Genomic DNA, 15,627 nt, shown 5'->3' with positions numbered 1-15,627 from the left:
ATATATGGCCAGTGTTACTGAAAATGGAACATTCACTGTTACCAAAAAAAAAAAAAACTCGGGGTTCAAGTATGTAAAATAGGCCCAATGCACAAGCTGTGGTATTTTCTTCTCAAGTGATGCTTATGGCCATCATTACTAAAACCAGATAAAACTTATAATGACCCAAAACTGTTGAATACTTTTGACCATGACCCAAAACTGTTGAATAGACTTTGACCAAATTTGACAGAAAGCATCCGGCATGAAGAGCTTTTAAATTTTTACAAAATGATTATGATCTACCACCACGTGTCGCCACTGTTCCCAAAATTAGAGCAGCCTGTGAGTGACTCTTCACAACTGCTGAATAGAATTTGAACCAAACGTTACAGAATGCAATGGAGATCTTTCACGTTTGTACAAATTACACCAATTTGCCATCAAATATAGCCACCATTACTAAATATAGTGGGGCCCTGAGTGGCCGAGTGGTCTAAAGCGCTCTTTGTTACGGATCACTGCCATCTCACCTCTGCCTGCGTCGGTTCGAGTCTAAGATTCAGCCAATGTGGGTATGTGAGAAAGCTTGCCAGTAGCTTCTCGTGGGTCGGTGGTTCTTTCCGGGGTTTTCCCGGGTTCTTCCTCCACCATTAATACTGGCCGCCATAAATAGCCTATCGTGTGCTGAAAAATGGCGTTAAACCCGACAACAACAACAACTAAATATAGAATAGAATTAGTTTTGTAAACTTCTTTCATGAAGATCTTTTGACATGTTTGATAACAAACCAGATCCTTGTTTGATGGTCTTGTATTTTGTTTGCTGAGATTGTTACCACTGTGGAGGCCATATTTCTCATGGGTTTTATGAAACTTGGAATATTGGTCAGAGCTCCAAGTTTTGACTAAAATGGTCACATTTGCAACTGAAAATTAAGAATTGATGAGTAAAATTGTCAGCTGGTCAATTTCTAGCATCCAGTTTTGATAAAACTTGGGTAATATGTTTATATTTTAGGATTTGGATGAGTTTTCTTATAATTGTGTTATACAGTTCTATCCACTGATCTCAACATCACTTCTATCAACAATCCGTCTATGTCAACAAAAATGCAAAGTCTGGGGTCATTGGTTTATTATTACTACCAAGTTTGTAATGCTTACGTCAATGTCAAGGTAACAATTGAATGTACATGTTGACAGAACCCAAACTGAACAAATTCTTTATTTTCTAATCATTTATGTCGAGAAGCTGCCACTTCTGACCCATACTTTGTTCCACTGTACAAAATTATTTTGATGTTTGTCACTGGGTTTTAAAGTTGCAGTTGCATTAACTGATATGTATTTGTCTGGTCAAATAAACAGGTAGTAATGTATGCACATTTATTTAATATATTTTCGGAAAGATGGTTTTTTTACGCGTGTGTGTCAATTTTTCTAGTGGTGTTGCTTTATATAGGATTCATCTGATTGTATGACATGTTTGGGACTGTCAGGAATGTCTGTGTTGAGCTTGATTGAATTGAACTTTAATTTTAAATTTAACAGCCTGTGGTGCGTATTTATGACATCCCAGACAACACATTTGAGACGGATGAGGAAGACGATGAGGAGACGTCTAGTGAGGAAGAGGATGAAGAAGAAGGTACAAAGTTGATTAAATGTGCCCAATCCAGTAAGAATTGGATGCAATCTCTATGTCACTCAACACTTTATTAAATGTGCCCATTCCATTAAGAATTCGATCCAATCTCTATGTCACTCAACACTTTATTAAATGTGCCCAATCCATTAAGAATTCGATCCAATCTCTGTGTCACTCAACACCTAATTAAATGTGCCCAATCCATTAAGAATTGGATCTTATCTATATGTCACTCAGCACTTAATTAAATGTGCCCATTCCATTAAGAATTGGATCCAATCTCTATGTCACTCAACACTTTATTAAATATGCCCAATCCATTAGGAATTGGATCCATTTTCTGTCACTTAACACTTTAAGGATTGAAACAGTAACATTGAAGGTTATATCTAAATTATCTTGCAATTAACTGAGCATAACACATTTCCAGTGATGAATTAGTTTGACTAGGCCATCTTGATGAAAACTCTAAAGTACATGTATATTAAACAAACTTAAGCAGTGTATAGAATGAAGATTTTAATTAGTTGGAAAATCTTTGAATAGGTATTAGTACTGGAGTCATTTGGATATGATCTCAAGTTTTAACTGTTTCAGATCCTTACATTATGAGATTGATTATACACCAGTCCTCATTTCGTAAATTTAAAACAATTAAAACTTTATTTGAGCTGCCCTAAGACTGAAGGTTGTGTGGATAGAAATAATGCATTTTTATATTCTTTCAGTTATTTATCATTTTCACTCTTTTACTATTTTTAGCTCTACTGAATTTAGACTAGAAGATCATACAGGCCTGTTGTTCATCATCCTTCTCTCTGTCCATTAACACAAATTTGTATTGGTACTGCTTGTAAAACTTCTTGGAGGATGCCTATGAAACTTTACACGTGTATTTATCAACAAGGTCTAGGTGGTCCAAAATCAAAAGGCAGCCCATTCAGTATGTTGAAAAAAATCTTGTCACTGCTCATTTATAACATTGGTCATATCAGCATGGGGTTTTCACTAAAAGACTTTTTGTGATGTCCAGTTGGGCTGACATCCGGCATGGTAGCCTCAGCAGCCATCTTGTCATCACTACTGCTTCCAAAAGGAAAGTAATGTTTTGGCATTAGGTTTTCACCAGAAGACTCTGTATGATGTCTAGTTGATCATAAGTAAAAATGGGTCTGATCTTACCTCCAGTATGCCCCTTTAGTAACCGTCTTGAAGTATTGTTATTGCAACTCATGGATGGGTGGTCATATCAACATAGGGTTTGCACCAAAATATTTCTTATGATGCCTAGTTGGTCCTAAAAGAAACTCGTGCCAGTCTGACAACCAACATGGTCACCATGGCACCCATCTTGAAAATCTTATTATCATGGCTCCTTCAGAATGGATGATTTTATCGACCAAAAGACTACTTATGTTTAGTTGGTCCTAAATGAAATTGGTGTGGATCTTGCTTTCTCTATGTCCATCAGGACAGCCATCTTGGAATTTTCTTCTGATGCTCCTTCGAAATGGATGATGATATTGACATGAGGTTTTACCAAAAGACTTATTATTTGTCTAGTTAGTCCCACATGAAAATGGTGCTGGTCATACACACAGTATGACTGCCATGTTGGCCATCTTGAAAATCTTGTTATTCCTCAAGAATATCCGAGATGGTTTTTCAACACTTAGTTAGAAAGAATAAACTTATCTCAGGTCCCAGAAAATTATTTACAGTGAGTAGAGCATTAGTTCTTTGGAGGGACTCCTGTTCATAATTGTATACCCTTAGCAAATGAAGTTTATGGAGGGGTATACTGGAGTCATTTTGTATTTCTGTCAATTTTGTTTGCTTAATTTATTCTGTGCATAATGGCTCTGGAGTTCATTCTGTTAGCACCATTGGCTCACCAGTTCAGAAGAAATCTGCTCTATTTTCGTTATTTTTGTGGCACAGAAAATTCACTGTTTTCTCAAGGGGTTCTGCATTTGTGTCCAGTAACTGGCACTTCCAGGCCATTTTAGCTTCGTTATTTCTGTTGAACTTGACCCAATCATCATGTGTGTATTTGATCCAAACAAGGCTTATCAGTTACAAGTGGATTAGCCATAACCTTGTCTCCAGCTAGGTCATTGCCTAGTAATAAATGAATGCCCTCAACGGGTAAAACAGACACTGTTCCAGCTGTCACAGGTCCTGAGACTAAGTCTTATGACAAATTTGCACAATGGGGAAGAACATTAACAAAGCCGCAGTCTACTCCAGAATAAGAACACTCTCATTAGAAGAACACTTATCAGAAAAAGTCAAAGTACCTGACAATAAAAGACTGAGAAGCTCCTGTGTCCCTTAAAATTTTAATAGGGATAAGATTGGCTGAATCATCCAAGAGTAATATAGAACCCTTTGATATGAATGGTTCATAATTCTCCATAGTAAAATCAGACTAAATCCATGAATTAAATTTTAGAAGTCCTAATAATGAAATGTCTAATGAATTCAAGTTTGAGTCCCAATGAAGAATCCAAGATGGAAGACGATGATGTATGCTTTTCCTGTACTGTGCTGTCATCTACAGTTCCTTGTAGAAACACAAGAAATAACACTCTGGTGTTGGAAATCTGAATAAAAATTTTACAAAATGTCTTGCTTCAAGAATTTCGTTTGAGCACATGTATATTTCTAGGAAAAAAGATTTAATCCTTTTGAATCCAAATAATTCAAATAAACATTAAAAAAAACTCTAAATTGACACAACAAAAGAAGACCTTGACATCATGTGTTTTAAGCCCAAATTGAGAGATCCCTAAGCATCACTATTAAAACTAATGCCTAATTTTGGAAATTGTGAAATATGTCACATGATCATGTTTACATATAAAAAAATCATGTAGCCCCAGTATGACCTTAATAAAAACCAATCATGCTACTCTAAGAATAAAATAAAAGCTTCACTAAAACCTATTTACATGCCTAGGATCACATATTCAATACAGCCTCGATCTGACCCTTATTATTTCCACAATAAAAATAAAAAAAAAAAGAACTTGTTCGCGTGGCTGTTACTAATTTTGAATTAAAGTCTGGAACTAGGTCAGCTTTACGTTTTTACCAAATAAACTGTCACGGTCAAACTATTTTCTTGAAAAAATTCCAAATCGTGTAAATAAGATTATATTATAATAGCATGTAATAGAATAAAAAAGATTTTGAAGCTGACAGACAAACAATAAAATTAAAATATAAATTAAATCAGGTATGTGTAACAATTATGTCATTGATTAATCTGTTGACTTGGTTTGTGAAATTAGCATCAATGATCGGCCTGCTCGAACTAACAAATAAAGTTTAAATTTACACAGAAAAATACCATTTATAGTACTTAGTATTTGTATCCTTTTCATAAATAAGTAAACATATTTTTAAGTTTCTGTTTTTTGTTTACCAGTCGTCAACAACGCTTAGAAGCTTTAGAGTGAAAAAGGCCAATCTTTCTCACCCAATTTTGTATTGTGTGTGAAGAACCAGTTTATCAAGTACAGATACAGAATTATTATGTATCAATATTTGGCTTTAATACATATACATACACAGAGATTTAGTAGGTATAACAATAGAGAAGCAGTCTGAAGAATAGAAGAAAACATTTTTACTAATGAAATATACCTGTCTGTCATCATCAGAAGAGAAAAGGAATGAATTCAGTTCATCTTGGAGTACCTGATTAGAGGCAACATGGTACTGTTTTTTGATAATTACATTTTGACCTTTATCTTTTTTATTGAATTTGCAAAACTAATGAAAATTAATTCAGTTCCTTAGTATTGATAACATTCAATAAGCTCAGAGTTTCCTTATGAATTTGGTGTTCCAGGTATCAGTTGAAAGATACAGTGAATGTCAGAAATGAAACAAGAATAAAATGTGGGGACTTAAATGTAACCTTGGGATAGATTTTTCTTGCCCCACATGAGTACACATGGTGGATCCTACTTCTGCTGCTGTTGTCCCTATTAAATAGTGATTCTAATACTGCATTGTTTTATTTTATTCTTTCAGAAAATGAAAAGTAAGATGGCCATACAGCCCATGTGTACTATCTAGAATCTTGTAACCATTCAGTGGGACCTTGGACCTGAACATTAGAAGATTTTATAAGAACTTGGATAAGTTTTAGCAGTATACATTCTGAGTAGTCATGCATGAACTATTTGATGGTGGAATCAACATTTTACTTATTTAAAACACTGCCAATTTTTGGCAGAGCTAGAATGGACAAAACTGAATGAGTTGATTAGAATTTTCACTCATTTTTAATGATTGTTGTATTTAGGTCTCATTCAATCTCTGTATTTACAAACGATAATGGATAAGTATGTATTTACATGTATGTATTTTACATCTGTATTAAAGAAAATTAAACCATTATGGCACTTTGTTGATTATATTATTTATCTGCAATCTCTGTATAACATATTAAAGCACAATTCATCTTTATTATGCTGTTTTAAATATTTTCCCTGTATATTATTGGACACTTGGTTGTATTTTGTGTGTTTTAGTAAGTGTTATGCCACTTATTTCCCCACACTCCCACTGCCATCACCGCTGTCATGTTAGAAGAGTAGAGGACCAAGCATAATCTGTGTGGTGACAATTTCTCAATTCAGCTTGCATTGAATTTCAAACCAAGATGTTTTGCTTGTTATATAATCCTCACATTTTCATCAGCATGTAATTTCTGGTGGTCTGTGTGTGTACAATACCATAATTTTAATGCCTATTTCTTTAATCATATTTTGAGGACTCATGCATATATTAACATGTTTAGAAAAATTACTTCTTAGTTAGCTCAAAGGACCTCAGATAAACTATTCTAAAACGAAAGTTCTGATTACATCTTTTTCCAAAGTCCAACACAGTAGGTAACAAGTTGGAATTGTTTACTATTAAAGTAACTTGCTTTTGGTTTAGATCACAGGAACACTTTAAATGAAAATTTCACAGGACAATAATCTGAAAGAATATTTATCAGGATATACGTAGTAAAATATGTGAAATCAACTTGGTATAAAGTTTGGGAAATAGTTTACAGATGTTCGTAAGCTGAGATATAAAAATCCACAAACATTTACTCATATTTCTGCATATGGAAGGCAGTGATGAGTGAAACTGCAAATTTGTACACATGCACTTATATTAAAATGCACTCCGCAGAGTATAGAATTTTTATTTAAATCTTAAGATAAACTGAGCATATAAGAATTTTAAAAAGTAAGGATACCTCATTCAGTTCCAAAGAAAATGATTTTTGGTAAGTCCAACAATAATTTAATATGAGTGTTTTATTAGGGATTCTACATTTGATGCTTATAATTCATTTGTGTATGCACGAAATTTGATCCATTTCTTAATGGTTCAGTAGTAAATTATAGTCAAACACAGCTGTTAGGAAAATTACTGAATTTTTTTCCGACGTCAAGTCAGTTGTGGTAGGAATCTACAAAGTGAACAGCTGAATGAAGTGAATGATATAGTGGAGTTAATCTTGAAATGGAAGAGAATCATTCTAAATTGATGTGAGATGCTGGGTTACATGAACTGCCAAAGAACAAAACCAAAATTGAATGAAAGTTTAAGAAATCTTGGCTTTTTGAGTAGATCTACTTATGATATCACAACACCAGGACAGGAGTAATGCTGAGTGATACTTACAAAAGTTTTACATCTCAAATTGGCTGTTTACATTTTAAGACACTGACTCTTACACAACTTGCCAAGTCACCACACCAGACCACATGCAGGCATTATACTGTGCAAATCATTGATTCAAGAAAGTGAAACTTTATGAGTTCAGTCTAGTGAAAAATATTTGTTTGGGAGTAGAGATATCCATAACACAATGCCTATGAGATGTGACAATTTCTACCAAACATCACAAGCTCAGACAGTCAATTGATTAATGCTTATACTACCAGAGGAAGCATCTTGTGTGGGCTTTGATTTCAACAGAGCCCAGACAAGATTGAATCGAAAGAAAGAGGGATATTTAGGTGTTACAGAAATAATGAATTATGAGAATTTTATCCCATCCACTCACCCCACCTGTTACTCTACTCAACTCATTGTTTCAGCAACAAGGGGGAGATTGCCCTATTAAAAAGAAATCATGGCAGCATTTCTGCACAGGTTGCTTAATGAAATGGTAAACTTTAAGATCATGGTCACAGTACAGTATTTTACCTTTTCCATGAAAATTTCTCTTCTGCCCTATAACATTAAAGTTATTTGAAATTAAGGGATAAAATGAGATTCCTTATGTACTTTCTTATAAGACAAAGCCAGCTGCAAAGATCTGTATCTGCCATCGCATAATGTGCCAGTAGATCTGGATGTATGCAGTTTGTTAGGAGTAATCTGTAGAACAAAGAACACAGACTCAGGTCTGCATATGCACAATGTTAAGGCAGATCAGGGTCTTTGGGTTGCTTGCAGTTTGACGTGACTATATATATATAATATACTTGTTTATCAGCACTGAAAGGTGTTTCATGGACCAGATTGGTTATCTTATTTTTAGCAATTCAGTATTTTAATTTTTTCCCATACTTATCATTCAACTCTACAACTTCAAAGCCATTTGAGTTTAAGAGCTGAATCTTGGTAAATTTGTACATCATTCTTAAAAGGTATGTTGAGAACCACATTGGTCTTCATGGTAAAGGTCACAGGTCAATATTGTATGTATTCCCTGACACTTTTCATTCCACTCTGTATGAGGTTAAGGGATCAAACCTAGTATACATCATTTGAAGGTGTGTAGGTCCTATCCTCAATGTCACAGGTCAGTATTTTAAGTTTTCCATTTCAGAGTCCTCTCAACTCTATATTTTTTATATCCTTTTCAGCTTTAGAGATGAAACTTACTATACTTGTATATTATCATTAAAAATAGTTTTACCACAATGTGGGGACCCTATCGTCAGATGCAAGGTCATGGGTCAGTATTTTATGTTTTCCATGACACTTTGTTTTCCTCTCAATAATTTAAGAGCCATCTGAGATTTAGAGATGAATCTTGCTGCAATTCTACACCATCATTAGCAGGTGTGTCACATACCCCATTGTGGGTCCCATCTTCAAGATGAATGTCACTGGTAAATATTGTAACTTTTCTTCAAACTTAACATTCGTTCTTTAACTTTAAAGCCATTTGAGATTATGAGATGAAACTTTTTATATTTGTTATATGTAATTATGGATGATGTCTTCGACATCATGGTCACGGGTCAGTATTTGGCAGTTACACTTTCCTTTCTGCACTATAACTTGTGAGTTGCATCAGATCATTGAATGATTTTCAGTATATTTGTATATTGTCCCTAGAAATTGTTTTGCATTCCACATTTGGAGTTCAGTCTTCAAGTTCACATGTATATCTTTCATGGTTTCATTGATTTCTGCTGTACATCTTAAAACTGTTAATGGCTGTACTTATGAATTTGACCACATCTCATTTATGGTTTTATTTTCAAGATCAAGGTCACGATCCGTTTCTTCCCCTTTTCTGCGCTTTAATTTTCTTTGAGACAGAGGCATAAGACTTAGTTCTTTTCCATGTGTGCCAAGTAACTTTATGACTGTCACAAATGTCAGTCAGATTTCACTTATCATTGTTGTTGGAGGACAAAATTTCACTGAATTTCTTCAACAGCAAAATTTTTGTACCATATGACTGTTACATATCGATCCAACTTTATATATAATGGTTAAGAAGCTGAAAGGCATGTGCTTAAATAAGAATGCTACCCTGATTTTGTACATACAGAAATTGTTCGTAAATAAAGTAAGTTGGAGGACCATATCAAGTATGTCAAAGTTAAATAAAAGTGGGCAGTGAGGGTCACAATGCTTGTTTTGTTGCTTTGAGCTAGTGTGAATCTCTTTGGTTTAACAAGGGGTTCAGTGGCGTTTGCCCAGGATGAAATGATTTGACAGTATTTTACCTTTCTAATATCCTGAATTTTGTAATATTATATAGGTAATTATTTTGAAAAACAGGAAAATTCACTCAAACGGCTTGGATGCACCAAGACAGCTTTTTATTGGGAATGTGAATGGAACATAACAGATGCACCAAGACATAAGCTTTTTATTGGGGATGTTTCATGTTATATCTGACTTTTTCTTTGTTAACATCTTCATTGACATGGTTTGTTGTAATCAAGACAGTCTTTCAGTTTGAATAATAGTTGGGGCTTGGAATGGAATGTTGCAGAGAGTTTTCAGCCACTGCCTATGAGTCATTTTAATTGCAAAATGAACCAACTTAGCAAGCAAACTTAACAAACTGTCCCACTCGGATAGCATGGTGACTTGCTTTCATGTCAAGCGACAAGTTCCTTTGCAATTCACAATTCTTAAAGACCAGTTTATGGCATGTCATAAAATTACTAACTAATCTAATTAATAGAGGTAATATTCTAACCATTAATTTGTTTCTGTAGGTAATTGATTTCTGTTAACAATTTGAGGAGTCAAAAAGAATTGTCCTTTTTGTTGTTGTTAAACTGCCAGTGGACTGGTTGTCTGTTCAAGGTGATGTTGGATAGGGTCAAACCGATATCAATGCTTGCACCTTGTGAATACTGGTAGGGTTAGTCCATGGCCTGTTACATAATGCATGCACTATACATTACTGTCAGGGTCCAGAGTGGCGGAATGTTCTGAAGTACTCTCCGTGATGAATCACTGCCAACTCACCTCAGCATGGTTTCAAGTTGCAGATGCAGCCAATGTGGGTACATGAGAAAGCTTCCCAGTATCTGTTGGGGGTCAGTGGCTCTTTATGAGATTTTACCAGGTTCTTCTGCCATCAGTTATACTAGTTGCCATCTATAGCCTATATTGTGCTGAAAAAAAGGGCATTAAACACCACAGTAAAAACATTGTTCTTTGTTATCGATGAGGACAAACCATAATGTGACCATCTTTGACACACTATGGCAAGCAATATTCATATTTACTCAGCAAACATTGAAGAGCTAATCACTTTATAGCAGCAAAAAACTTGTAAACTTCTTATCAGTAGTTCTCTGTGTGGAGTTCTGGTTAACCCCCCCCCCCAGTGTAACTGGTGTTGATAAATAATCATAACAATTGTACAATAACATGTTTGTTATAAGTTCCATTCTAGTTAAATATTACCTTGGATTATTTTAATTGAACATTCATTGGGATTAGTTGTTCTAATATAACCAATATATTATTGCCTGGTTTTATATGTACATGGAGTAAATTGAATGATAAAAGCAGCAATCTTCAAAATCATCTTTCATAAGTGACATCACATGGATTCAGTTAATGAAAACTGGTGAAGCGAAAAACCCTCGGGGACTGGGGGGAAGTGGGAATGTTAAATGTACATTTAAACTTGAATATCTCTCGATTTTGTTTTTGTTTAATGTTTTTTAAAATATTATTAGCTATAAAATGCTTTTGAAATGGGAGCCGAGTCCCTTTCCCAGGCACATATTGAAATAGACAGTCTGGGTTGGTCTAGATGTGTTTCGAACCTGTAAAACTTGGAATACAAGTCCAACACTTCCAACTGAGCTACCATGGCTCTGATCTATGCTGAAAACTCCATCCGTATTGCTGCTTATAATGTATTGATATAATACAGATGACTTTTTCAGATTTTACATATAAATTAAATTAACAGGATTGAATCTGGGCACCCAGGTCTCTCTTATGAGTTTTTGTTCAAGGTTTTAATTGTATTTATATGCACAGAGACCTTGCTTTAAAATTTCACTTCTTTGCTTTTTCGTTTAGTCCTTAGTACAATTTTTTACTTATTACAATTGATATACATGTATTAATATTGATTAAAATTTGAGCTCAACTGTCATTGACCAAATGAGCTAATGGGATGGCTTTTTATCCCTCTTCCATTTGCGCAAGTTTGTTATGGCTGCTCCTTGTAAACTACATGGAGGATTCCATGAAACTTGACACATTCTTTTGCTATTTTGTGTTTACTGATAAATTCTAATGAACAGGGCTCTGTTAGAGGAATGAAAATGTATCAGAAATATTACAAAGCATAAACAACTTTCATTGACATTGCAGTTGTTACAAATTGCAAATAGTGCAATGAATTACTATTGCGAAGAACAGTTCTCACATGTCACAAAGTTACAATGATTTCAACTAAGTTAAAAATAAAAACAGTTCCTTGATAGCCGATTGATGAATAATGACCAAATAATATAGCCTTGTAAAGGCAAATTATAGGTAATCATTTGTATCATTCCATACTAAATGGGTATTGGGCATAGTGATTGACTTTGTTTTCCCACACAAAAATGGCTGCCAGACTGAGCAAATTGTTATCTGCTCAATCACTTTATGCTTAGTTAAGATGAGACCTTTTTGACCAGGTGAAATTTTTCATCCAGAAAAAAAATTCGTTGCTGGTATTTTTCTATCAGATTATATATAGAAAAGTTACCATGGAGAAGCATGTTTGAACATCGTCCTGATTAGTTCCATCATCAGTATTTGCTATCTCATGTATAGTATATGCTGGACTTTCCAATGACACCAAGTCTTGTACCTGATAATTTGACGAGCTTCTTTTACCCTTATTACATCACCATGCGTTAGAGTAATAAAAACACGAGGAACTTTATTGATTTAATAAAGTATGCCAGGTCATATGCTTTGATCTTTCATTTGATTTAGAGAATTGTGGTTGTGCTCATCTGTGGTTGCAAATTTTGGTGATGATTGGCCCTAATCTGTACATATGAATCACCTTTCTTCTTGTAAGGGTTTCAGACCCTGCAATTGTCTGTATTTGAATTGAATACAAAATCCTTAATTTAGTCTTACTACATCCAAATCTTGCTAATACATAATTGTTATTGGTCCATCCTTGTATCCATACATGCATGATTACACAGGTCCATTGATTCATTTATTAACTGAGCAAGAGAGGGTGATTTTAATTGGCATATCACAAGGAGTAATTACAAGGTTTCAGATAGTGAATATGACCTTGGAGTAGGAGAGGAAGGTATGGAATTGTTTTTTGTTTTTTAAAGTGCAGGTATTTACAATGGCTTCCATTTTTAATTCATATCTGTTATAGACTTTTTCAGTATAGACCCAGACATGACAAGCTTAGGGATTCTTGATTTATCTATAATTGGAAGTACTACATGTACTTGGCAATATAATGACCCTTAATTGCAATAACAATAACAATGATCCAGCTGTGTTCTTTTGGCTTTGCAACTGCATGTAAATAAACATCTCATGGACGTAATTTTTCTAATTGTAGTAAAAGTCCAGTTATTCAAATTATTCAAGGTCACCAGTTAGTTTAAATATGCCTGTGTTGATATTACCGACTGTAGTAAATGGTATAGTTTGGGGACATGGATTCAGTTCAAACTGGGTTGATTTGATTGGTGTGTTTTAGGGACTGACCATTTAATTTTTTTTAAGGGGAGGGGTTGAGGAGGTGGCCTAGGAATTTCTTTTGAACAAAATCTTTTTAAACTTTTAATTCAAGATTAAAATTTTCTTCAGCTAATATAATGGATATAATTAGTTCTTATTTTCTAACAATAGGAGTAAAAATATGTTTCTCAAGTTATTTGGGGCTGGAAATTATATTTTAAAAAATTCCAGGAAGAATCACTGACCCAATGGATGCTACTGGCAAAGTTTCTTAATAACTATATTGGTTCAGCCAAGACTTAAACCTACTCAGAGGTTTGATGAAGTGATATGTAAAGGCAAGTACCAGGACCCCTCCATCATGGTGAAGTCTGAATGATTGGCACCATATTAACCAATGGGACCCTTCATCATGGTGAGAAAAGTCTGAATGACTGGCACTATATTAACCAATGGGACCCTTCATCATGGTGAGAAAAGTCTGAATGACTGGCACCATATTAACCAATGGGACCCTTCATCATGGTGAGAAAGGTCTGAATGATTGGCACCATATTAACCAATGGAACCCTTCATCATGGTGAGAAAAGTCTGAATGACTGGCACCATATTAACCAATGGGACCCTTCATCATGGTGAGAAAGGTCTGAATGACTGGCACCATATTAACCAATGGGACCCTTCATCATGGTGAGAAAAGTCAGAATGACTGGCACCATATTAACCAATGGGACCCTTCATCATGGTGAGAAAAGTCTGAATGACTGGCACCATATTAACCAATGGGATCCTTCATCATGGTGAGAAAAGTCAGAATGACTGGCACCATATTAACCAATGGGACCCTTCATCATGGTGAGAAAAGTTGGAATGACTGGCACCATATTAACCAATGGGACCTTTCATCATGGTGAGAAAAGTCTGACTGGCACCATATTAACCAATGGGACCCTTCATCATGGTGAGAAAAGTCTGAATGACTGGCACTATATTAACCAATGGGACCCTTCATCATGGTGACAAAAGTCGGAATGACTGGCACCATATTAACCAATGGGACCCTTCGTCATGGTGAGAAATGTCTGAATGATTGGCACTATATTAACCAATGGGATGGTGAGAAAAGTCTGAATGACTGGCACTATATTAACCAATGGGACCCTTCATCATGGTGAGAAAAGTCTGAATGACTGGCACTATATTAACCAATGGGACCCTTCATCATGGTGAGAAAAGTCTGAATAACTGGCACCATATTAACCAATGGGACCCTTCATCATGGTGAGAAAAGTCTGAATGACTGGCACCATATTAACCAATGGGACCCTTCATCATGGTGAGAAAAGTCTGAATGACTGGCACTATATTAACCAATGGGACCCTTCATCATGGTGAGAAAAGTCTGAATGACTGGCACCATATTAACCAATGGGACCCTTCATCATGGTGAGAAAAGTCTGAATAACTGGCACCATATTAACCAATGGGACCCTTCATCATGGTGAGAAAAGTATGAATAACTGGCACCATATTAACCAATGGGACCCTTCATCATGGTGAGAAAAGTATTAATGACTGGCACTATATTAACCAATGGGACCCTTCATCATGGTGAGAAAAGTCTGAATGACTGGCACCATATTAACCAATGGGACCCTTCATCATGGTGAGAAAAGTCTGAATGACTGGCACCATATTAACCAATGGGACCCTTCATCATGGTGAGAAAAGTCTGAATGACTGGCACCATATTAACCAATGGGACCCTTCATCATGGTGAGTAAAGTCTGAATGACTGGCACCATTATTAACCATCATTTTAATTTGAATACTTTGAAACATTTATTTAGCAATAATTTTGATTGAAAGTATAGTAATATCCTTGTTTTGTTTTTAAATAATAATCTTTGGCCATATAGGTCAATAAAAAAACACTGGTTAATGGTGTTTTTTATATCTTTGAACTAATTTTTAATAAGATGTATACAAAAATATCAATTTTTACTGGTTGATGTCAAATCCAACCTTCTAATCCACACTGCCACTGGCAGTTACACCCACCAAGGCTATCTACAGTTTAGGGACTGGGCATTTAATTTTTTGAGGGGTGGTGTGGTTTCTGGATTTTCTTTTGAAGCTGGATATTTGCGTTTCTCATTTACCTAAAGAATTATTTTTTCCAACTAATATAATGCATTTAATTAGTTCTTTTTTTGCTACAAATCAGAACAAGAATAATTTACCAACCATATGTGAGCCATTGATTTTTTTTGTTAAAGATCCTAACCCCCCCACATTAAATAGTTGGTGTCTTGAATGATCACAGGTGCAGAGCATGTGTGAGTGATACTTGTTTTTGGCTCAAGTCTTCTTAAACCATAATGCACCCAGACAATGAAACATTCCAGTACCTTTGTCAGTACTGTATAACTTGCTTAGAATGATCTTTACTCAGTGAACATTGATGATCACAGAGTGCAGACAAGCTGAGATAGAAATATTTGTAGTAAATTATGTAATTATCTTGGGTGATGAATGAT

The 15,627-nt window shown here is 35.0% G+C and overlaps 1 protein-coding gene across 1 annotated transcript in view; it reads left to right on the top strand.

The window, feature by feature from the left end:
- The window catches only part of LOC149803099 (eukaryotic translation initiation factor 3 subunit D-like), a 31,946-nt gene extending 25,905 nt beyond the window's left edge, over positions 1-6,041 (top strand). Inside the window, exons 13-14 of the mRNA XM_089952697.1 lie at positions 1,534-1,630; positions 5,675-6,041. Of these exons, the coding sequence (XP_089808823.1) occupies positions 1,534-1,630; positions 5,675-5,688 (111 nt within the window). The 3' untranslated portion in view covers positions 5,689-6,041. The remainder of the gene's footprint in view (positions 1-1,533; positions 1,631-5,674) is intronic.
- The last annotated feature ends 9,586 nt before the right edge of the window (positions 6,042-15,627 follow it).

Source organism: Sinohyriopsis cumingii, chromosome 3 (assembly GCF_028554795.1).
Source record: "Sinohyriopsis cumingii isolate HCF-2022 chromosome 3, ASM2855479v2, whole genome shotgun sequence".
NCBI lineage: Eukaryota > Metazoa > Mollusca > Bivalvia > Unionida > Unionidae > Sinohyriopsis > Sinohyriopsis cumingii.
Note: the sequence above shows the minus strand (reverse complement) of the source record. Positions and strands in the feature narration are given on the sequence as shown.